The sequence below is a fragment of the Micromys minutus genome (assembly GCF_963924665.1).
Source record: "Micromys minutus genome assembly, chromosome: 15".
Lineage (NCBI taxonomy): Eukaryota > Metazoa > Chordata > Mammalia > Rodentia > Muridae > Micromys > Micromys minutus.
In genome coordinates, this window is record NC_137984.1 from 27352301 (window position 1) to 27376381 (window position 24081).

Genomic DNA, 24081 nt, shown 5'->3' on the forward strand with positions numbered 1-24081 from the left:
CCTAGTCTTTTGTGGCTGATAACGTCCTCCAGGTAGAATAATGACCCAATGAGAACAGATCCAAAGACATATACTCTCAGGACCAGTGCTTTTGTATCTAACACATGCTTCTGCTCTCCAGCCAACCTGTCAGGAGCAGCCCCACTGCCGTGTGTCCTCAGCCCCATCTCTGGTCCCCAGCAGGATAACTGCCACCTGTTTTTTCCACATCCAGTCTTCCTGGGCAGCCAAAGTCAAGCTCTCACCTCAGAGAATTCAGGTTTGTGCGCTCATGGTGTCAACTCCCAGAATGCCTTTCTCCTATGGCACAACAATCTAGAACTCGAGTGAGTTCTCCCTCCCTCTTTCTATGAAAATTGTATTTTGTTCCACTCAGATGTCAACAAAACAGCTGTAACTCTCAGCTTTTAAAAACAAACAGCAACGGCTAAGTTTTCTGGGCCGTTGTGAAGAGGTACTCATGTTAAGAGGATGATTGTTTATGCTGCACCCGAACCCAAAGAGGAAGACACTACCATGCCTAGGTAGGGCTAAGTGTGTTGAGTGTGAAGGTCCTGCTTTCAGTTTTCACACCAATGCCCACACTCGCTCTTGTATCAGACAGGTTAGTGTTAGCGACTCCTGAGAGCACTGGCAACACATCTCCTTGTTCACTGTGTTCAACGGGGCATGTCTAATGCAGCCACACACTTTAGGATTTCCATTGGACGGACGGAGGTGTATAACCTCTTTCAAACCCTACAGAAAGTGTGCTATCTACTACTTGCTTTCATCAGCCTCAGTGACCTTTCGTGCAGCCTCAGATTCCCCTTTAGCTCGGGGTCTAGTCACATCCTTTGCATGGTTCTCCTTCCTTCAGGTCAAGGGCCACTTTTCCTAAAGCTGGTTACCTGAGGCAGTGCTGCCCCATGTCTCCAGAGTCTTGGGGACATTACCAACGGGTAGCAGGCTATATAATGAAATTCAGAATGAAACGGGAAGGCCAAAGAGGCATTCTGGGTGTCCTGGATCCTGAAATGTTGTCTTCTCCACGTCTTAGATTTTCTAAGAAGTTGAGTGATGCGCCTGGGTGCTTCTCTGTGCCCCTCTGGCACCACTGCATCAGATGCACACGACAGTGCTAGTCCTGGAATTCTCAGGGTCTCCTGGTTTAGCTGTTTTTCATCAGCCAAGTATCCACTCAATGCCTAGGCCCTGATACTGTTCCCATGGAGCTCAGCACGTAGCCTTGGTGCCTCCTCTCTGGTATTTTTTCTGGATCTTCATCTCCATCAAAGGCCAACAAACTCCCCCGCAGTAAAGTCAGCGAAACCTCAGCATTCGAAGAGAAGACCAAGAATGTGGGAGGGGGAGGTCCCTCCCCCACATACTGAAACATGATGTGGTAAAGCACAGTGATACAAGAGGGGCAACCCCCTGTGGTAGCACTGTAGCACTGATTTTGTGTTTTCCCGAAATATGCTGACTAGTCCAGGCATGTGTCCCATGTCCTGTCTATGAACATGTGGCCCAACATGTCTGTATACATGTTCATGCTATAAACATCACGTCATACAGGGTAGACATATCTAGTCATCACCACTGCCTTGGTTTTGTGATGACCCTCCCTTCAATTTGACACTGATCAGGACCTTTGCTAATAGAATAGTCTGTCACCGTGAACTCCTGCTCAGCATCTAATTATTCCTAAATACCGTTTTGCTCCTGTTGTCTGGTTGGCCATTTTCTGAGGAAATAGAGTTGGGTTAAGTCAACAGGATGCCAAAGCGTGGATTTGATTTTTACATCGCCAAGTGTCTTCTGGGCACGAAGTCTTGTAAGAAACAAATGTCTTGTTTGCTCCAGTTAATGTGATATCACAGCACCCACAGTTAGAGTACAATCCCCATCTGAACATCACCCACAGCGGGTTCGGATTGGTAAACATGTTTGTCCGGATGGTTACTGAATATTTAAAGAGACACCATTTCTCCCAGGTCCCATTTCCCTCTGCACTTGTGACTAACATAATGTTATTATACAGTGGGGACTTGAATCTGACACTTTTCTGTTTTGATAATTTCTCTCCATCATCTGACGTTATAAAGGGACAAACAGGCATTCATTGTCATGAGGGAGACCAGGATCTTTCAAATGCTTAAGCACTCCAGAGGGAGAACAGAGGGCACAGTGGTAAAATGCAAGAGTCCCTTCATGAATAAGGAGGACAAGGGGCTCAGAGGGACAATGCATGGGATGAAGGCCAAGGCTGTGGGGACGTGCCAGGCACGTGCTTGCCCGTCTCACCTCTTGTTCCTGTCTTCCAGCTGTAGTGTATACACCATGTCATCAGCAGCATGTGACTTGGAGTTACTGTCTCCCCACTTGAGCTTCAGGCTCTGAGGACCAGACGCAGCACACTCCAGCCTTGGAGGCGAGGGTGGTAACGGCCGAGTTTTTGCTTTAATGAACTGGCTAAATGGTCCGACTCCAATTTCATTGACAGCCTGAATTCTGATTCTAGAGGTGGGGAAACAAAAGAGTAAAGGTTTAACAAGTTGAATTTTCTTCATTCAGAATCAACATTTGCTGGGGGTACTTGCTCCATGTCCCTAAGGCAAAGCTGGGGCAGAGCACGTAAGCACGGGGCAGAAGAGGGTGGTTAGACACTCAGTCTCAAACACGGAGACTGTGCATGAGCAAATGCCCTTTAGGATTTTAACTGGAAAAGAGTAAGTTTGTGTTTGAAAGACCTAGTCAAGGTCATTCTGGTCTATCCACTGACTAGTAACTCAAAGCCAGCTTTAGAATTAAACAATACATAAAGAATTCATTAAAAGAACCACAAATTCCCAACAATCCTTCAATAGGACTTTCAGTCTCTCCTCTTATTCGTGACTTTGCATATCCTTTGCTAGTGTCACTCAGATATGTGAGACTCTTAACTGGATGCTTACTATAAGCAGGAAAGATGATGAACCCCGCCCCACCCCCACAGCCTAGGGATTTAAACTCTAAAATGTATACATACAACCTTACCTAGTGGAAATACTTTCCCTATTTTCCTTTTTCTTCTGAGTCCCAATTGATGAGCCACAGTTCTCCAAAGTCACTGGACAAGCCTTTACTGGCTGTGAGCTCCGCCTTCCGAGTTACAGAGGCTTACCCTCCCCTGATCTCCCCCCCCAACCCCCTGCTTCAGAGCATCACCCTGTAATGTACTACACTAGGACTTTCCTACTTCCTCTCTCTAGAATACTAGCATCGAGTAAAATGCACTTTACTAACAGGGTTCTCAAGTTAACCTCACGCCTCTATGGCTTCACCTACATGCAGTCCACTGTGATTTCCAGTGTTTTCTCAAATCCTTACACTCTATGGTGGGGTGCTCTCTCTAGATTCCTTGCTAGGTTCACAGGAATCTGAACTCACAATCACCGAGTGAGTGAGAAGGGTGATGTTAAGAGCTTAGAAAGCTTTAATAATTAAACTTGATTTGAATTCACAACCAAGTTTTCAAAAACCAGATTACAAAGAATAATATAGTCCTTGGAAAGACATTTATAGACAGTTTTTATATTTCCATGATTTAGATACTTTTATGCAATTCTCACGCTCTATTGCTTATATTTAAATAGAAGGTTCAACGTGGTCGATACTGAAACGTAACACACAGCCAATCTCTTCACACTTAAAGAGTATGTAAGAAAGTATCTGTAACTATGGGAAATGAGGGGTAACTTCTACATGGGATAGAGCACAACACTCCACCCCTCTTGTGTGCACTCCTACACACAGTAGGGAGTCTAGAATTGGAGTTCTCACAGACCAACAGTGAGTTTTCTGTTGAACTGAGTTTTGAAGTTGGTCTCCGTGTGAAGGGCTGCAGAGAAAGGCCTGTTCCAGGGTGTGTAAAGCTCAGTTCTCCCAGGATTGACCTGTAGACACAATGTAACTAAAATCAACCCCCACAGCCGGGATGCTGAGGCAGGAAGGTAGAGCATCCGATTACCTAAACACATAAAAGAGTAAAGTAAAAATTCCTGGCAGGGTTCTTAGGGGACAGAGACAAGCTAATTCTACAAGTTATGTGGGAAGGAAATAAACTAGCCAACACAAATGTGGAAGACCAGGACCACCGGACTTAAAGACTTATTATAAAGCCACAGTAACCAAGACAGTACGGTACTGAGACAGAGATCAATGGAGCAGAATGGAGGCTCCAGAAATAGACCCACACAAATATGGCCAATCGATTTGTGGCAAAGGTGTGAAGGCAACTCAGTGGAAGAAGGACAGTCTTCTCAACAAACGGTTCTGAGAGCAATAGGATGTCAAGAGAAAAACAAAAGTAAAAATGTCAACTTAAATGTCACACCTAAAAAAAAAAAAAAAAACCAGCATAGTGAAACAGTGACTAAAGATATAAATGTAGAATATAAAATGGTTAGAAGAAAACACAGAACATTTCCATTACCTAGAACTTAGGAAAAAGAGAAAGGTTTTCGCATGTGACTTGTTTGTGACAATAGAGAGAGGAAAGGAATCTGGGTTGTTTCCAAATTAAAAGCAATTTCCATGGTCAGAGGATGAAGCTGGGCTGGGGCCTGGGAGAGAAGACTCCACACTGCGCATGACACAGAACTGTATTCAGAAGGTACAGGGACCTCCTCGGAGTTCAAAAGGAACGGTGAAAGGCCTCAGAACCCAGCACCACACGCTCCCGCAGTCTCTCTAGTTCTCCGTAATACACACGAGATGAAAGACTAGAAGAGAGCGAAAGGACACAGAACTAATAGCTAAGCAAGGAAATGTTCCATATTTGTCAAATGAAAAAATGTGAATAAAAAACCCTCAAATTACCACTATAAAACTTATGTTAATGCGTATATATGTACATCTGAGTGTATATAAAATGTGTGTGTGAATGAAGGAATGAGCTACACGGCTTCTTGAAAAAGCCCAGCATATATCAAACATTGGTCACACTCGGGTATTTACTCTAGAGAAATGAATGCCAACAGTTCACACAGATGCTTTTGACGGCTTTATTCCTGACACCCGGAACTAGTGGAGGTTTATTTATGTCCAGTAGATGACCGAAGGGCCATCAGGTATCACGAAGGGCCTTACCTTTCCTATTTCTATTGTACCAGGGGAAGTCGCCTAAAATAACAATGGCGGTTAAAACTTTTCTTTGTTTTTTACAGGAGCCCTTGGTAATGCTTCAGAGTATTAACAGCTGTCTGCATTTCCATACCCAGGCCTGAAGTTTGACAAATGCTTTTGCTAGCAAAGATAGGAAATCCTTGAAAAGGAAGCCGTGGTGGTGGTGTAGGTGTGATGCCCTTCCCTATCTCTTCTCAGGAGAAGACAAGACATAGAATCTGGCTCTCCTAGTAGTGTGGCAGGAATCTTCCCCTATGAGATTTATCTGAAGGACTTTACAGTGTCCAAGACATCATTTCTTCCCTTCCTTTAGGACAGGGCCATCCACAGCCCAGGCTCGGGTGTTTCCTGCCACTGCTGGCCCGCAGTCTGTCAGAGCCTAGCTCACCGTGCGTCCAAGGAAGCCCTTTATCCGTACAGTGCCCTGAAGCCAAGCAGTCATCCTTAAGGAGGAAGGCAATGGGTTGCTGAAGGTGGATGCTCTGTTACGCTCAACAACACACAGTGAAGCAAAGCAACACCTCGGAGATGTTTATAAGAATAGAAAATGGTCTGAAAGCCCAAGTTTTAGCTAGTATGGTTAAATTCACTCACACCCTCCCAAACTTCTACAGCAGCAGCTTCTAATCTGTGGGTTATGACCCCTCTGGGGGTAAAAAGGACCCCTTTACAAGGGTCACACATCAGATCTTTACATTCCATTTCATAACAAACAAAATTACAGTTAGGAAGTAGCAATAAAAGAATTATACACCACACCATGAGAAACTGTGTTCAAGGGCTGCAGCACTGGGAAGGTTGAGAACTGGTCTACAGAATGTTAGTAAGTACTGGGCTCTTGACCTCTAGGCCTATGGTTTCTAACTGGTTACATTTGCTGGTACTTCAGCCACCATGGCCACCAAGGAGCCTGAGCTGACAGAGCGGCTTTGACAGTCCTGCCTGTCCTTTTGCAGGCTCTCAATAAAATGAACGGGATGCCTGGGCTGAACTGACGGGGGTTAATGAGATGAGGGAAGAGGGCATGCGCTTAATGCTTAGGATCTTTCAGCCAGAAAAGGATTTGACGTGTCCGAAAGGATGCTGGTGAACTCCAAAATGGTGCTTTATGGAGTTCTTGATGCAGGTTGCAAAAGCCGAGGCCGGGACTTTATATCACGGTGCCGAGTCATGTTCCTAACCATAAGGCCAGAACCTCTGTGTGACAAGGGAGGGAACCGGAGCTAGCGGGGCTGTGTTCAGGGGCTCCGGTGACCTACGCGTGCACTGTGGTCAGATATGAGTGTGCGCTGTCTCTTTTGGTTCAGACTCTCCCTGCATCTAGCACTCTGTATTTTCTCGTCAAAATCTGGACCTAACACGGCTATGCATCCAATCCAGGGATAGCTTTTATTCAAACCACATATTTAGGCCACCAACTGTTCTCTGCCAATCAGAACCAGCAATGTTAAACTGACATTACTCGGCACCTGCACCTGAAACCCTCGACCTGGACTTGAGAACGTTCACTCCAACTATCCCGCCTCTTTACAAACACACACTGTGTCTCAGTGAGCACAGGGAAAACAGCTCTCCCTGTCAGCCACATGCGGAGCTAACGGCAATCTGTCCCGGTGACAAAGTGACACTTGCTGCTGAAACCCAGCTGCGGAGCAGACACAGCGAAGCTGTTTGGTCTCCAGGGAAAGCACCAGATGCGTGGCCGAGGAGGCTCAGAAGGCTGGGAAGGACGGAGGCAGCCACTAGCTTGTTTTCGGGGCGCTGACATAGTTCCCCATGTCTAAGTTCCTGTGAAAGGGCACTGAACTAAACACACTAACATGGACAACAACCAGGAGTTCACTTCACAGAGGGAAAAGAAAAAATAAGGTTTCGTTCGATTAAATTATTAAGATCGATTCCAAATCTCGAACTGACTAGCTTTCCTCTTTAGCTGAAGGAACGTGTTAATTCTGAAACTCGGGTAGGATCTACAGATTTATCTTCAAAAATAAATACAACAACCAAAAAGCGCACTGCATCAGTTTTTGGAATTTAAAGAACTTCAAATGAAATAAATACACGGGAAGCAAAATATAGCTTCCGACCTAAGGAAGTGATGTAATCCTGAGCTAATAGTATCTTGGCCTGGTTATTGTGAAAAAATAATGCACCTTCCCACACGTCTGCAATTCCCATCGTATGCTAATGCTGATGATTAAGGCAAAGCTTGCCTTTCAGCCTGGATCGAAAAATCCACTATCACCGTGCCACTCTTCTGGATGCCAAATATTTTCTCGCTTCAGAAGGTCATATAGCCTTCCGCAATGTACACACACAGTCAGACTTCCGACAGTAACCACATTAAAGGAAGAATGACGTTCGAAGCAAACTGTTCTTTCGGGAGAAGGAGACTCAGGTCAGCCTCAGGCTGCTGTGAGTGGGCCGGGGTGACTGAGGTCAGGGCGGGGAAGACCTGGGAAGCTAGGACAAGCTTCTCACAAGGCTCTTGCTCTTCGCTTCCTTGTAACTAAGAGACTAAGACCATGGCTAGAGGGAATCTTCTGGAAGGGATGGCAGAGTAAATACCGGAAGTTCCTTTTGTGAGGAGAAATGGAGTCAGAGCCGGCTGTCTGGAGAGGGCTCTCTTGATGGAGGCTGGGCTGACCTCAGCTAAGCCCCTCCTGACGCGTCAGTGAGGTAACAAACTGTCTCCAGACACGCCAACCTATGCCTCAATTCTCTTTCTACTGAAAACAGCCAGTGATCTACAGTTCGAGTGTGTCTCACCCAAAAGGCAGATGAAGGCTCCTGTAACCCAGGGAACACTGCCAGGTGATTGGCAGTTTTAGTCCCATTTCACAGATAAGGCAACAGAGGCATGGGTTACTTCCGCAAGTGGCAGAGTTGTAAGTGAGAGGCTGAACCAAGGCCTCAGAACTTGGCTCTGCTTACAAATCCCACCCACAACTCATTACAGCAAAGTGGCCTGTGATTCACGTCAGCAGCAGACAGGGTGCTTATTACATAGTAAGAACTCAATAATTGTTATTTTCACCCCCCTTTCCCTTGGCAAAAAAATGGGCATAAGTGAGCATAACAGACCAACCTATTTTCATTTCTCGTTGTCCGGCAGCTCAGCGTGAGTCAGACATACAATGACGTTGTGATCTTCAGTGACCTCACTAGCAGTTCAGGATGGAGAGAGGAAGGCTGCAGCAAGCCAGACAGATCACTGCTGAGCCAAAAGAGGTCACCAGGAGACAGACTGTCAGCGGGGATAATGAAGGAGCCACAGGAGCCACGGGGAAGTCACACTAGGCAAGAGGGGGATGAGAAGGGCGGCGAGGCCCCCCCATGGGGCCCACTAAGCCACGGTTCACAGAAGTGCAGCTCGGACATGCACACTCCCAATCTGCACAGGCACCGATACTCCAGGAAAAAGGTTTTCACACGCCAACATGCTTCTCATGGAAGGCTAAAGTCCAGCTAGACACTTTTTTTTGCTTGTTTGTTTTTACAGGATATTGTTTCCAGTAATATCTGCCATCAGGTTTTACTCATGAGCCACCAGCACCTGCTCATGAGCTCTGAAGTTATAGTCTGGGATGAGGAGCTGCGCACAGGAAGGAGCTGTGCGTGGAAGAATGCAGTCTGGAGTTTGGTTTCAAATCTGCCTCTGCTTCCTGCGACCAGGGCTTATGTCCCTCAGTGGACTTAATGACTGTAGACTGCAAGTGACGGGCTTCCATCTCAGGGCCTAACCTTCATGATGAAGACACATTTCTTTCCTTAAAAGTCTCCATTGAATTATTTTTTTTACCTTTATCAATGTGTGTGTGTGTGTATGTGTGTGTGTGTGTGTGTGTGTGTGTGTGTGTGTGTGTGTGTGTGTTCATACAAGGAAGAGGTCAGAGACAAGTCTCTTGAGTCAGTTCTCTTCCACCACGTCAGCTTTGGAGGTTGGGCTCATGTTGGCAGCCCTTTACCTGCTGAGTCATATTGTCAGCCCTAAATTTTATTTACAAGTCTTTTACTGATATTATTTTTTGTTAACTTCTGTGTTTGGTATATGTCCGTGGGTGCCTTCAGAGTGCAGAAGAGGCTGCTGGACACTCTAAAGCCGAGTTTTACAGGGGCAGATGGCTCTGAGCCACCTCATGTGGGCGCGGGGACTGAACTTGGGTCCTTCGTAAGAATACTGTTAACTGCTGAGTCATTCTTGAGGACCAATTGTATTTTCTTTTGTTTGTTTTAGGCAGAGACTCATGAGGTAGCTCAGCCCAGGGCTTGCTATGTAGACCAGAATGGCCTCCAGATGACAGAGATCCACGTATTCTGCGTCTAGGCGTGGGGATGACAGTCAAGTGCCACCACACATAGGTCATTCTTTTGCACTTTGAGCAGCATGCTCCTTGGGAGATTTTGCTCACACACGTCTGCTTGACCCCGTAGGCCTCTGACTCCGTCCCCTAAACTTCTGTCCTCCTGGTATTTTCCCTTTTACTTTTCTCATGTGTGCTTGATTCCCTGCCCACAGGGTTTCTTTCACCCCGTATCTGGGCCCCTGTCTAGTATGCTGTCATGGGGTTACTCACCCCCACAGAAAAACCAGAGCTAAGATCCACACATGGTAAGAGTGTCCTGTATTTCACAATTTATATCCCCCCTTACTTTCTGGGCCTGGGGCAAGGCCTGCTGATCCTTTACTTCCCATGAAGCCTCCAGGGGGCACTCTGAGAACACTGCTGGGGAACACATGGCTACATGAAGTGGTTTTACATGCAGAGAACTTTTGATAAAGTTCACGAGACGCCGGGGGAGCCAAAGATGGACCACTGCCCTGGTCATGGAGCTGCTCAGGCCTTGGACGGGAGCGGTGACAGCAGTGACCCCAAGCCTTTCTCAGCTATGGTCTTCGACTCTACTTGGCAGGGTATGTGCAAAGAAAAGCGGTTTCCATCTCTCCTCTTTGATCCAAAACACAAATTCAATTTCACATACAGTTCTAAACTTAAATGTCATACTTTTAAAAATTGCTTTTTAATTCAGTCAATTTCAAACACAGGTTGTGCCAGCAAGCCTTAATGGGTAGTTCTGAAGCAGCATCGGGGAAGAGATGGAGATGTTGAAACTTGTCTCTCTGTGCCAGCAGACTCACTACAGCCATCTAGTCCGGGGAGAACAATGGGGACCTTCTATACTTAAACTAAGAGACAGAACGAAGAGGGATCAGGGGTTGACTTAGTGGTTAAGAGCACTGGCTGCTCTTCCAGAGGATCCAGGTTCAATTCTCAGCAGCTACATGGATGGTTACAATTGCCTACAACTCGAGGGGATACTTGGGCGCTGCACGCACACGGTACATAGACATACATGCAGGAAACACACACATTACATAAAAATATTAAAAAACTTTTAACCTCAAAAGCTTTTTATCTAAGCCTTGTTACTGATGCTTTAACTAATTTATGGGACAGGAAAAAGTGAGGGAAAAGTTACGCAGACTTAGATCTTTGGAAACCGACTTTACCAGGACTCACTGTAATTGCCACAATTGCTTCTGATACGTACAATCACACGGCGCGTGTTGAGTAGACGTCTCTAACGGTATCTGAAGGTGCTCCACAGGCGAGCACCCTTCCCTTGGAGCCGTCTCACCGGCCCCGTTCCTCTTCACTCGGGTCCGAGGGGAGGTCCTGTTTTGTGTCTCATGGTTAAAGCATGAAGGGCACGGCTGCACGTGTGTAAGCCAGGACTCTGTAAGCTGCGGTCCCGGATCTCGCTAGACACCTATTTCAGTTCGCGCGTCTCCATGGGATCATGGACGTCCTCTTTCACACCCCAGCGGGTCTTTGTGTACAACGCTCCTTTCACTGTTGATCACCTATTCCCCAAAGTTGTCACTTAGGAGTCCTGGAGATCCTCAAGAGTTCTCCAAACCTGCCGGGCACACTGTGGCCAAGAAGAGACTCGGGATAATGGAAGTGTGTAAGGCAAACACGCTCTGAGGAGCGTGCACGCACAGACTCGGACGGGAATGTGAGGAAGCACGGCAGAAGACATAAAAGAAACGACAGCCTTTCGGAAGCAGCGACTCCATCTGCTTGCCTTCCGCCATCCCCAGCCCCCAGGAAGCCTGAGTTTTGTTGGAAGATAATTTTAACAGGACCAGACTGCTGGAGCCCGCTGTGTGGCCGCAGCTCAGGTGTGCATTCAGCCTCACTCATCTGCTCCTTACTAGCTACCTGCCTGGGGACCATATCGGTCTCCTCTCCTCACGGGAAAGGCACACAGAGAATACCTGGTCTGGAGACAAGCACCCGAGCCTGAGCTCAAGTTCCTGCAGCCCGATAATCCACACACAGTGACGCCAGGGCCCCTCTGGGCCACACTCCATTGTTAAGAGATGCTTCTTAGATCTCTCCCAGTGAGATGTCCTGCTGGCACCAGCAACATGAGTCACAGTGAAAATATATGAAGCAAAAGGGAAGACCAAGGGCACAGGAGGGGAAAGTGACTCAAGTGTGAGGTGAAATTCTCCCTCAGTAGCTACGAATTATGGGGAACTATCACGGTAAAACGCAATGCCGGCTCTTAAGCTATATTTTAAATATGTTCAAAAGGAAAGGCTGGGATGCAGTGACTTCGGAAGGGTTTTCGGCCCTGGAAGTGACACCCGTGGAGCAAATTTTGACAGGAGCCTTTTCACTCACCGGTACGTCGTTTCTGGAAGGAGGTTCTTCACCACGTGCGTGGTCGTATTGCCCACGGTAATGCAGGCACCTCCCAGGTCGATGTTGTAAGCAACGATTTCAGACCCATTATTGCACGGCTCCTCCCAGTTCAGTACAAGGCACACGGAGGGCGAGTCCAGGTGGGCACTGAGGGGCTCCTCCTCCAGGACACACAGAGTGGAGACGGGGTCGGGGGCGGAGGCTGGAGTCTGGCAGTGGACGAGCTCACTATAAGGCCCTGCGCCTGCTGGATTGAAGGCCTGGAAGACAGAAGTGTGGCCAAGTCACGCCGGACCATCTCACATACTAGGCCCTCCATATCAGCAAACGTTAGGCTTCTTCTTCTTTTTTTTTTAAATATGTGGTGTATGTATGTACAGGTTTATGTGTACATGCACATATATGTGAAGCTCAGAGGTCATCCTTAACCACTGTCCACCTGTGTCCTGATGTTCAGGGTGGCATATGTGTGCCCTGTTGCTTGGGGACATCTCTTCTGCACACTCATTGGCATCACAGACCCATGATTGCTTGGCTCTTCCCAGTTCAGTGCAAGGCACAGAGGGCGAGTCCAGAAGACAGCTGAGGGGCTCCTCCCCCAGGACACAGAGTGGAGACAGGGTTGGGGGCGGAGGCTGGTGTCTGGCAGTGAACCCCATTCTTCCTACTACATATCCCATTGTACTGCCCATCCTCCAGGCTGTTGAGGTGCAATCCAGAGTTCTTGGGGACACCCGTTTTCCTCATAGCCTTTCAGAGTATCACAAGTCACGCTAGCCCAACTACTTTCTCTCCAGCTAATGTGAGGACCCTCCCTGGTGTCCGCACAGGCTCTGCTCTAGTGAGGTGCTGGTATATCCGGACTGTACTGGTTAGTAGGTGAAGTGCTGGCAAAGCCACCCAGGTCGACACTGGGCACCTTAACTTCCAACTGGAAAAAACCACAAACAGAGCGATGGTTACCCGGTTTTTCTAAACTCCTAATTTTGAGCTCCTTTTTAGGCTTAATAAAAGAGCTCCAGGAAAAATAACATCTGCACAAGTCTTGCCGTGGTTCTTCTAGAGCCTGCACCTCACTTGCTCGAGAATAATGATAAAACCAGGCAACTGGGCTTGGAGTCGTAGCCAGCTCAGTGGGTAAGTGCACGGCCGGCCACACTGCCAGGACCCAAGTGGTAGCTCACAACACTCTGTAACGGAACCAGAGTCCCCCTTCAGGCCTATGTGGGTACTGCACAACACGGGACACAGACAAGCATCATGTAAAATAAAAATAAATGAGATCTAAAAAGAAAAAAGTTAAGAGGCAGAAACAACATGGAGAATACCCTTGGCACAGCACTATGAACCACTCAGACCTCACCCGGACCTGCCCACATTCCAGCCCTGTTCCTTTCATATCTCGGGATTCTGCCCATTGTCTCTCTTTCCTTTGTGGACTTGGCTGTGTAGAACTCTTGATTTACATACTTCTAATTCAAAGTCTTCAAAGAAAACGTAAAAGCAGCTTTTACTAAGCAATACTATAGCCACGACTTACAAAGGTCTCTCGTGAATATTTACTTTGGTAACTCTTTTCTGTGTGTGCACAGTTGGGGGCGGCTGGGGACTAAGCCCAAGGCCTAGCACTGACTTATGACACTTCTTAACTAAAATGTCCTCCTGAGCTAAACAAGGAATGTTTAAATCACCCTTTACAAAACCTAATATTCAAAAGAATGTTCAGGGTTGATTGGCTTGATCACAAAGTAATGTCAAGTGGCCGCAATTTGCAATTTCTATATAGTTCACAGGTACCAAAAGTCAGCAGATGGGTGAGGTGTGCTCCTGGCAGCATCTCTTCAGCACAGTGATGGAGGTAGGAGACGTGCTAACCTCATGCCACAGGCAGGTCTGACTCCATTCGTGACAAACACAGGCATTTAAAACACTGTCTATCCTGACTGCCAACCCCGAGACACTGGGCTATTATTCTGAAGGTTCTATTCTGATCACAGAGTCGTCTTTTCACACCTAGTTTGGGGAGGCCAATATTGAGCAAAAACATGTCTCCTCCAGGAAAGACGGAAGCAGAAGGCATAGTAACAATTGGGCACCCTCTGCAGTGAAGCTCTGGAAGCCAGGGCAGGGGCTCCAACAGACAGCAGGCAGCTCTGTATTAGAACCCACCCTGCTCCAACAGCGACATGACACTCACTCTGCGTCCCTTTCCCCAGCGACTCCACCTCACCGACACAGGATGACACTGTGCTGTGACCTGGATTCACAGACACGGGGCTAATGGCACCATGCCTGGTCCATTCACCGAGGAAGGGAGGGCACTGCCCAACAAAGGCAACTAATGAGAAAGATTTACACTGAAGCAGGCTCCGAAACTCAAGGGAAGAGGCTTTGTTTAATCTGGAAAATTGATTTACCAAGGGAGTACCTCTGTAACGAGGCCAGGATGCTAAGTGCACTTCTTCCATGCCAACTGCTGGGGCCTGAGCATGGCCACATAAGCTTCCTTAGTTACTGAAATGGAGATGTGCTCCAAGGCGGGCTGCCTCAGGGCCGCAACTGCAGCCATGAACTTTCTATCTCTCCTGAGCATCCTTCCCAAAGAAAACTGCTCAGAAACCACTTTTGAATAAGTGGGACAAAATGGATGCTGACTCTGAGTCTCACTGTAAAGGATATCTGGGATAACTAATATTCTTAGGGTCAGCGTAGGAACAGTCTGTGTTCCCAAATAGAAGCTTAATGATAAGCAGCTCTGAGTAGTCTTGATGGTTAACTGTTAACTTGAAAGACCCTACCTCACCCTGCCTGGGAAATGGCCCCTGGGCATGATCATGGGGATTGTCTAGATTTCTGTTTAGGAGGTGGGAAGGCCTGGGTGGTGCCATCCCTGGGGTGGGATCCTAGACTCTGTAAGTGGAGAAAGAAAACTACCAGCATGAGTTCATCACTTGGCTTTCTGACCGGATGAGATATGACCAGCGGCTTCAAGGCCCCGCTGCCTTCAGTGCCTGCTACATTGTCACTTTCAACTGTGAGCCAGAAAACCCCTTTCTCCCAGACATAGGCTTAACATTAGCTTCTTTTAGTAGATTATTCTGTCAGAGCGGTAGGAAAGAAAGGTAGGTGGCACCTAGTTTAAATGAATGAGATATTTGGTTTTGTGTTTTTAGTGCAGTGTAGCAGCTGCATTATCCTGTCTGCGGCCAGTTCCAAGCTGCTTTCCCATAAAAACAAAATGCATCTTTCCTCAGGAAGTGGGAGCCCCTCCCCTTGGGTCGAGTCACTTGTCCAGTGCTCGGGAAAGCAGTAGAAAGCAGTACAGACGTAAGAGCTGTAGTGCTACCGAGAGCCAAGCAGACGAGCAGAGATCAGGGAAGACCCTGCTTTTGCTCTAACAAGTTATGACCTCCTAGAAGAGACGAAACCAACTATAAAACACCTTGTGTGTGTAAGGAGTTATGTATACGTGCAGATGTGCCCACTGTATGGGTGTAGGGCCTGGGTCAATATCAGGTATATTTTCCTCTGTTTTCCACCTTACTTTCTGAGACAAAGTCTTTCACTGAAAGCGGAGCTAACCAGTTTGGCTACTGGTTGCCCAACCAGCTCTCTGGAACCCGCCTGTATCTACCCTACCCACCTCAACGCTGGAGTCTCGACAACTGTTCTAGCACCTAACTGTTGTGAGTCTGCTGGGAGTCTGAACTTGTGTCTTCATGCTTCTGTAGTTCACACTGTTCCCAGGGAGCCGTCTGCCCAGCCCCACACAAGGGGCCCCGCTCCCCACGTGCTCCCTCCTCCGTAGCCTTCCGTTGCTTTTCTGAAGTGCCTTTCAGTGACTGTCTTTGGGAGTGGAGTCGGGATGTTCACCTACCTGGAGTCTGCAGCAGTACTGTGCAGCGGGCAACAGGTCTCGGATCTCAAAGCAGGTGTCTGGCCCGTGGTAGATGAGTTCTAAGGATTCTTCATCTTCTCCCCATTCCAACCTGAACTCGGAGATGTCAGCACCGGGGCTTTCAGGGCTCTGCAGGCCAGATGTCTGCAGTTTAGTCATTTCACGGACATGAGAGTACCATACTCCAGGATAACCCAATACCCACAAAGGACAGGTAAGAGGGGGACACTTGGCTCTTCTCCACAACTGGAAATGACACAGTCGTCAAAGAGAGATTGCTTGTATATGGACAGAGAGCCGCACGCATTCACGCATGCGCGCGCGCACACACACACACACACACACACACGCAGGCATGCACACACTCATTGGCTTTGTAGCATCCTTACAGCTTGTATTTGAGGGCAGAGTTAGCAGAAACAGAAGCGGATGGGCAGCGTTAGCAGACTCACCTCCCAGGCCACCAGGACACATCCGTCAGGAGTGAAGGAAACACAGGGCGCTCTACACTGCCCAGGGGGTCCTGCGGCAGTGGTGATTTCTGACACATCAGAGTAGGGACCATACTGAAAAAGAAGAACACGTGTTTGCATGTAAGAATGGTCTGGGCACGTGTGTGCATATAAAAACTTATAACTAAAGGTAAGTATCGCTAATGCAACTGAGTAAAAATATTATCTAATGCTTTTTACTTTAAGAATACGGATAAACTACAGAAAGATCAATTATATATGCCTATTTATTTTATTGAAAAAGATTAAAAAGTTGGCACAATTTTCCTTCAATGTAACATTAGGAGTACAGCTCATTCAGTCAAGAAAATGGAGAAAGCCAAACATAGTAGTTTCATTTCTAAATGTATGAGTCTCCAGGGACTACTGGTTATCAATGTATGAGAGTCTCCAGGGACTACTGTTATCAATATATGAGAGTCTCCAGGGACTACTGTTATCAATGTATGAGAGTCTCCAGGGACTACTGTTATCACATTCTGGGTATTGCTCTGGTTGCTGGCGCCCCCCTTCCACCACTACTTCGAGATAAGATCTTCCCTTGTAGCCTAGGTTAGCCTTGCAGCTCTGGTGTTCCTGCATCAGCCTCCTGACTGCTGGGGTTTTCAGGGATGCCCACCATACACCGCTAACCAACGCTGCGGGAACAGATTGTCTCTGCCGCTCTTCGTGGGCAGCCTACCCCTCATCTCCATCCCCTCATCTCCCATAAATCCACAGAACTCTGCCACCTCAGAGAAAAAAAGAACAGTTCCTCCGTGGATCACAGACAGACAGACTTCCTCTCTACTTCTCACCTGCCCTCCAGATTCCAGATGAACAGGACAGCCGAGGAAAGGGCCAGGGAACTATGGAGGTTTTTAGAGGAATTGGCTTTTAAAAAAACTAGCAGTCTCCTCCTCAGGTCCCACCCTACTTTTCTAGAACAGAGCAACTGAGGCAGACAACACGTTATAATACTAAAAGGTTATGTGTGCATATTCTTGTGTGTACAAGTACACGTGCCTGTGGAGGGTGGGAGACAATCTGTTTCCCAGCCCTTTTCTACCTTTGCTTCTGAGATGAGGCTGGACCTCACTTAGTAGGTCTAGTAATCCCAGCGGTCCTCCTGTCTCTGCCTTCACAGTGCTGGGGTTTCAAGGGGATGCCCTGTGCCTAGCTTTTAAAGATGTAGGTTTTGAGCTCTCAGTAAATTGCAAGTGTCTTCCTGACTCACTCTGCCCAGTTCCCCTGGAGAGCTTTCACTAGGACCAATCAGAAACCCTGATTCTTACAAGCAATGAATACTGAGAAATTCCTTCACAAATTATCAAAAGTACACACAGACGCACAGAGACACAGACACACACAGACACCAACACACACAGACAGAGACAGACACCAACACACACAGACAGAGACACAGACACACACACACAGACACCAACACACACAGAGACACAGACACTGACACACACACACACACACACACACACACACACACACACACACACACACACACACACAACTTCATTGAAAGAACAAGAGACAAACTTGGTAGTGCTGGGCCTCCAGGAAATCCTGACGGCATCGATTTGCGAGTAAGGTCTTGTCATACATACTTTAACAGTGGTCAGGCAGTGGAGGATTGCAGGGGGCTAGCGAAGGCACCTTGTGCTCCAACTGTGGTACACTCACCCCTCCGTCATTCAGAGCCCGCACCCGGAAGCGATACACAGTTCCGGGGAGCAGGTTGCCAACGGTACACTCCAGCTCAGGCCCGTGGTACACCTCTGAAGCCACGTCCTCAGGTTCGGTCATTTCCACACTGTACTCTGAGACCTCACAGCCACTGTCAGACGCAGGCACATCTGAGGATGTAAAACATTTTCATCTTTGAACACTTCTTTGGAATTCTTTATTTTATCTTTGTTCAGGTATGTGAGTGTTTGGGCTTGCATGCACGAGTGTGCACCACGTGTAGAGGCCAGAAGAAGGCGTTGAGACCTTGGAAACTGGAGCTAATGGCGGCTGTGAGACACCACGTGGTTGCTGGGAACCGATCCCGGGCCCTCTGCAGTAGCGCCAAGTGCCCATGACTGCTGACCCGTCTCTCCAGCCCCAGTTTTTGGGTTTCTAGTTGACTGAGTTACATAGGCGATGTGTCTGTGAGTTTCTATTACAAAAAGAGCCTTCTGTTCGAGACAGTGAGAAAGCTCCTGAATGACTCAAACCACTCAAAGCAGATGCATTTAAAGATGTTTGATTATATTAAAAAGTAATTCAGGAGTAATAGGAGCACTAGGCAACCTTTCACATTTAGAAATGAGAAGGAGAAATACCAAGTTACAGATAAGTCTACATGGCCCTAAGCTGGCATACCATTTCATTACACCGTAGACGTAAGTGGTGGCCAAAATGTCCTCCAGTGTTCTACACGTGTGCATTTGCTATGTGCATGCTTGTAGGCTGTTGGTACAACTGGAAGTGGTGTTAGGCAAGGCTAGGAAAGTACCAGAGCCCTGCAGAGAGGAGGATCTTGATGTTGCTCTTTGAAGCATTTCTTGGCTTAATCTCTAAATTCTGCACATTTTCTTCACACACTGAACAACCCCTGGACAAGGCCTTGCCTAAATTTTCTGGAATTTTTCTCTACAAACATGGCCGCTAATGGCGAACGTGGCAACAGCCAGCGCAGCACCGTCAGGCACGGGGGCAGGAGCCGGAGAAGGCTGCGGAGAGACAGCCCAGGTCTGGGCTATGGAGAACACAAACGTGCCCATGGGTGACACAGCTTCTGAAGGAAGCCCTGGGGCTGAGTGACGGAGCACTGTCAGTCTCCCACTGTCCTGGTCGATGCCCACATGAAGATTTGTTCACTCACCCCACTCTAAGTGGACTTCTTTGTGCTTTGGTCTACCCAAAACCCTCGGTGGTCGGCACTGACCCGGCGCAAGGCTTAGTGTGCGAACAGGGAGACTTTCAGAACACTGTGGGAGAAACACCGGAGAGACCATTGCTTAGTTACTGCGAATCGCTCACACCTTATCTACCCGGCTAATTCTATCCCACAGCTGTAGACGGGACCAAAGGGAGTTGCACACTAGATGTGTGTGCGACAAACATTAAGGTCTTCAGGAGGGCCCATGCCTGTTTGCTGTGGAACTGTAAGTTCTCACTGCATGCAGTGATGGTTTTACCTAGAGCAGCTCTCTCTGATGCTAGAGCTGAGCATTTGCCCACCATGAGCAGCCTTATTTCCTTTATATCAACATTGCAAAGACCCTTCATGCGGATTCGAGAGAACACAAAACAACTGGATAGAGAATTAAGGATGATACCCTAAATGGCCGGCCAGCTACAGGAAGAGCAGAACAGCAGGTAAAGGGGGCGTTTACCCACTGAACCTGGCTCTTACAGCAGCCCTGCCCATGCTGAAGTAACCAGGCCTCTTTTTCTCTAGAATCTGGCTCTGTGAATCTGGTGGTATTGACCATCTTACGAGAGCTCCAACTCCTTCCAGGGAACGATGTGTGTTAAATGGACCCTATGCCTCAACTAACGCATCTGCTGCTCTGCCCAACCGCTCACACGGCAGGTACCCTTTGGCCTCGCTCTGCGTATGTTCCAACAGGGAGACATCCCAGCCAGCCCCCAGGACTCTATAAGTGTCCTAACTGGACTCTTATCCTGTGTGGGATGTGGCGTGTCTGTCTTTTTGTCCAGACAAAACTCTAGACACTGAGGAACTGCGCATGTGTAACATTCAGGAAAATGTTATCAATCTGCTAATGGCTCACTAGGTACCACCTCTCTTTCTCTCACCGTTAATGGTTTCGAATCATCTACAATGAAAACAAAATTACGACAGTGCCTCTCTTATGATGTCAAAGGGACACCCAGCCTCTTATCTCTAGGGTACTCTGTATGCATCGATTAGATTACATGGAGCCTCTGAGCGTTGCGTGTGGTATAAGCTTCGTCTCCTAGTGTGCCACCTGGCTGGTCTACAGTCATTCTGATAGAGACAAGCCTGCAGGCCCCGCACAGGGAATTACTGAACCTCAGAAGTGCAAGTAATTTAATCATCAGATTTAGCCTGTTTTTACAATAGTCTCCCAGCAGGTGGCAGTAAAGGACCTTCACAGATGTGTTACCATCCCAGCAGGTCTTAGCTTGACTCTAAATTCTACACTTTTCCCTCCTTGAAATGACAGACATCTCCCTTATTTAGCTAGCACAAATCCTAATTAATTTCATCAACGTCACGGAAGGGTGAAGTCAGTGACAAGTAGCCTGTACACATCAGAATGTGCAGAGAAGGATTCGGGCCTATCGTTTCTGCCCTGTACCTTTAAGTCAAGGCTATTTTTTCATATCCAGATGTGATACTGAAGCTGTCTGCATCAACATGGAACATTTTAAACTGCAGCATCTTCTGCCGCTACTGACATGGCACGTCCCAACTTGAAGATGCCCACTGTGACACACTGATGAACCAACCTGACTGTGCCCACCGGTACTGATGCAGCACGCTCGCAGTTTGTACAGAGTGCCTGGTTTCAAATGGGTAAAGACATACTCTGTAGCCGATCCGCTGTAGACCACATCCCACTGACCGGCTGGAAAATGAGACGTGCATAAGTTTAGGCCTGCTGTAACAGCACGAAAGTCCCCGTGAGATACGGCGTCTGAGACAAAGACACCAAGTGGCTTCCTCAGCACCCCGGCGTCACCCGACACTAAAATGCACAGAGGCCTTTCCTATAGTCCCACCACCATAACACCGTGGACCACGCAGTCAGGGGTGGGAAGCCACATCCCATGGGAGTTGGCACGGGAGGAGGGCACGAAGATCATGCCGTACAGCTGTGAAATGCCACTGAGGGTGACCCTGGGTCCCTTTATAGACCAAAATCTTTGTCAAGGGGCTGCTGTGTCTGGGGAGCCCATGTGAAGCGGTGATGGTGGTGACAGACCAGTGGTGAGACACTTGGAGGGCATCCCATGAGGCTGATGCCCAGTTGGAACAGGCTGAAGGCCGCCCAGGTCAGCAGCAGCCTTCAGGGATGTCTCTCACTGTTTTGTTCCCACTGATGCGGTGTCCAATTGACCACTCCATGCACGCCTCCACTACGTGAGTTGTTTAGGGAAAATATGCTCACCCTATCTGACAGAAAGTAACCTCCACAAATCCCTTCAGCGGCCCGTTGGCATTTATTACTCTCCTGTGGTACTGTGCCTTATTAGGCCCGAATCAGTATACAGCCCACAGAACTGGGAATTTAGACAGTGGTGCTTGTACTATGGGCAGACACCCTATTCTGAAGGACAGCTGGGAAGAGCACGCAGGAGAAGGTTTTATGAATTACCCCCATCTCCCGGAGGGGTTTCAGTGTAAAACAATACCCACGGCTTTAGTCAGAACCTGGGAGAGCCAGGCAACCGAGAGCAGACGGGCTTTCTCAGGAAGCAACTGGGAGAAGCTGACTCCTCTCCTAGTCTTAATTCAGACATTAAATAAGGTCTCTAGTATAGAAACTGATTTTATGTTAAGAACAGAAGTGCCCATCTCAAAGAATTCTCCTATTTCTGGTTTAAAACAGTATTCAACAGGTTTAAAGAAACAAAGCCAAAACAAACAAACAAAAAAATCCACAAACAAACAAGCCCACCCCCAAGTGGTTGTGGTATCAGAACAAGCCAGAGACAATTGTCACTTGTCCCCAGTAACTCTCCTTTGCCATATGCATGTAATGATTACAGCGACCACATTAGTAAAATCTGGTTATGTTTTAAAGTTTTGACAACTGTATCTTTTTCTAACGAAGCCCAATGAGTTTTATTGGAAAGAAAAAGCAAATGCATTTCTAGGGGCCCTAAAGCTTTTCCTTCCTTACCGTGTACCGTGGAAATCACTAGTGTGTGTGTGAGGGTGCACGTGCACAGTCATGTATGTCTCGGCACACACACACACACGGGTTCTGAAGCTGGTTCTCTCTATCCATTTTCACGGATTCAACGCAGGCCGTTAGACTCGGTGGCAAGCCCCATGGCCCCATCTTAATAACTTGCAGTGTGACAACGGATGAGAACTCTAGGCTCCAGAGTCACAACAGAGACCAAGCGACACTCGTGCCTGGCCACACTACGATGTGACTACCACTAGACACTGCAAGGACGTCAGGCAGACTACTGCTGACGTAACTGCTGGTGATTTCCGGGGAGTGTGTGGCAGCCTAGGGGAGAGAGCCTCAGGTTCATTTACTCTATTAGAGCGACCGCCGGTTCAAAATTAACAGAAAATAGAAACAAAGACAGAAGCAAAAATCGCAACTTGTCAAAAATGGGTACTTAAAATAGAATGAACCGTGGTGTCTGAAAGATAAAACTACTAAGGGGTACAGATGGCTGGAGGGAGCTTGCTGAGGAAGCTAAAGGAAAACTAGCTGAAGGTCACACTCCAGTGAGGAGGAGGTAGGGAGGGAAGGAAGGGAGACAGACAGACAGGCAGACACCCAGTGCTTGGTACGGCTTAAGAACTAACGCCGCCTGCTGCAGCTACTATAGAGGGTCTGAGGGGACTCTGGGTAATGCAGTTTCCCAAGTGTCACCTTCAGAAGTCCCGTCCGTGATCTCCAGCAGATACTTCAGGATTTCTGAGCCACCATTGTCCTTTGGAGCATCTGCAGAGTAGACGCACATTAGCGAGGAGGGCATTGGTCACACCGGTAAGCATCACTACAAAGTACAAAGGGACTTCCACTGGAAGTGGACCGAAAAGCACAGCTCATCATTTTAAAGAACCCTGTCCCTTAAAGTTTTCTCTTGAGACAGCATCTCATACTTGAGCTCAGGCTGGCCTCAAAGATTTGGGAGAATTCCTGTGCCAGTACCGTGACACCAGCACTGAGACTAATTTATCAGGCTGCTCTTTAAGGCTGTTGAGATGCGGGATGTAAGCATTCACACTGATTTAGTGGAACACGCATAAAACTTGATAGGATGAATGATCTTCCTAAAAATGGCATCCTTCTGGAGAACTCGAAGTGGGTCTTAAGAACAGTTAATTTTTATGGAGAGTCGAAATAGTCAGGTATTTATCTCGTTTTATTATTTTTACTTCATATATTTATGAGCAACTAGATGCTTTTGGAAAATGAGAAGGGTAGAGAAAAAAAAAAGATGCATGGACAAAACAAATGGATTGTTGGGATGGAGTAACTTCACCCCACCTCACTTTTCTACTAAGCAAACTTTACATCCCCAGAGACCTGGATGCAGTGCAGAGTAATCAGCACATTCATTGGACACCCTGGGGTGGGGGCACCAAGCACCCTGGGGGGGGTGGACTGGGCACCCTGGGGGGGTGGGGGCACCGGGCATCTTGGGGGGGGTGGACTGGGCACCCTGGGGGGCATGGCTCGGTCTACTTCCAGAGCCCTATGTCACCTTGGATCACCGATATACAGACATGTCTACCTACAAGAGCTTTGCTTTGTGAGAATAAAAACAGCAAGTAGAATGATTTTGCCCAACGGCGACCGCCATGGCTCCAGCAGCCTGCCACCTCTGTGTCCTTGCACATGAAGGGGACTTTCCAAGGCCTTGATGTTACTTACACAGATATGTGGAGCTCTCTTTCCCAGGTGTGCATTCATCACACGCACTTCAATAATAATATGTGCAGCAATAAAATCCCAGCAGAGAGCCAAGGGGGCCACTCAGGGATCTCCTGGGGGAGCAGGCTGACAGGGCGGACCCCAGGCCGCCCAGACTGCTGCTATCCAGCCTATCCTTGTCCTCCTGGGAAGCCAACCTCAGAGCC

General features: G+C 47.9%; 1 protein-coding gene across 1 annotated transcript in view; it reads right to left on the bottom strand.

The window, feature by feature from the left end:
* The window catches only part of FNDC3B (fibronectin type III domain containing 3B), a 216626-nt gene that overhangs the window by 21419 nt on the left and 171126 nt on the right, over positions 1-24081 (bottom strand). The window contains exons 15-22 of the mRNA XM_080929181.1: positions 22868-22939; positions 20757-20875; positions 19138-19243; positions 17952-18124; positions 16215-16328; positions 15742-15891; positions 11844-12124; positions 2287-2499 (exon numbers count right to left, since the gene is read on the bottom strand). Of these exons, the coding sequence (XP_080785307.1) occupies positions 2287-2499; positions 11844-12124; positions 15742-15891; positions 16215-16328; positions 17952-18124; positions 19138-19243; positions 20757-20875; positions 22868-22939 (1228 nt within the window). The remainder of the gene's footprint in view (positions 1-2286; positions 2500-11843; positions 12125-15741; positions 15892-16214; positions 16329-17951; positions 18125-19137; positions 19244-20756; positions 20876-22867; positions 22940-24081) is intronic.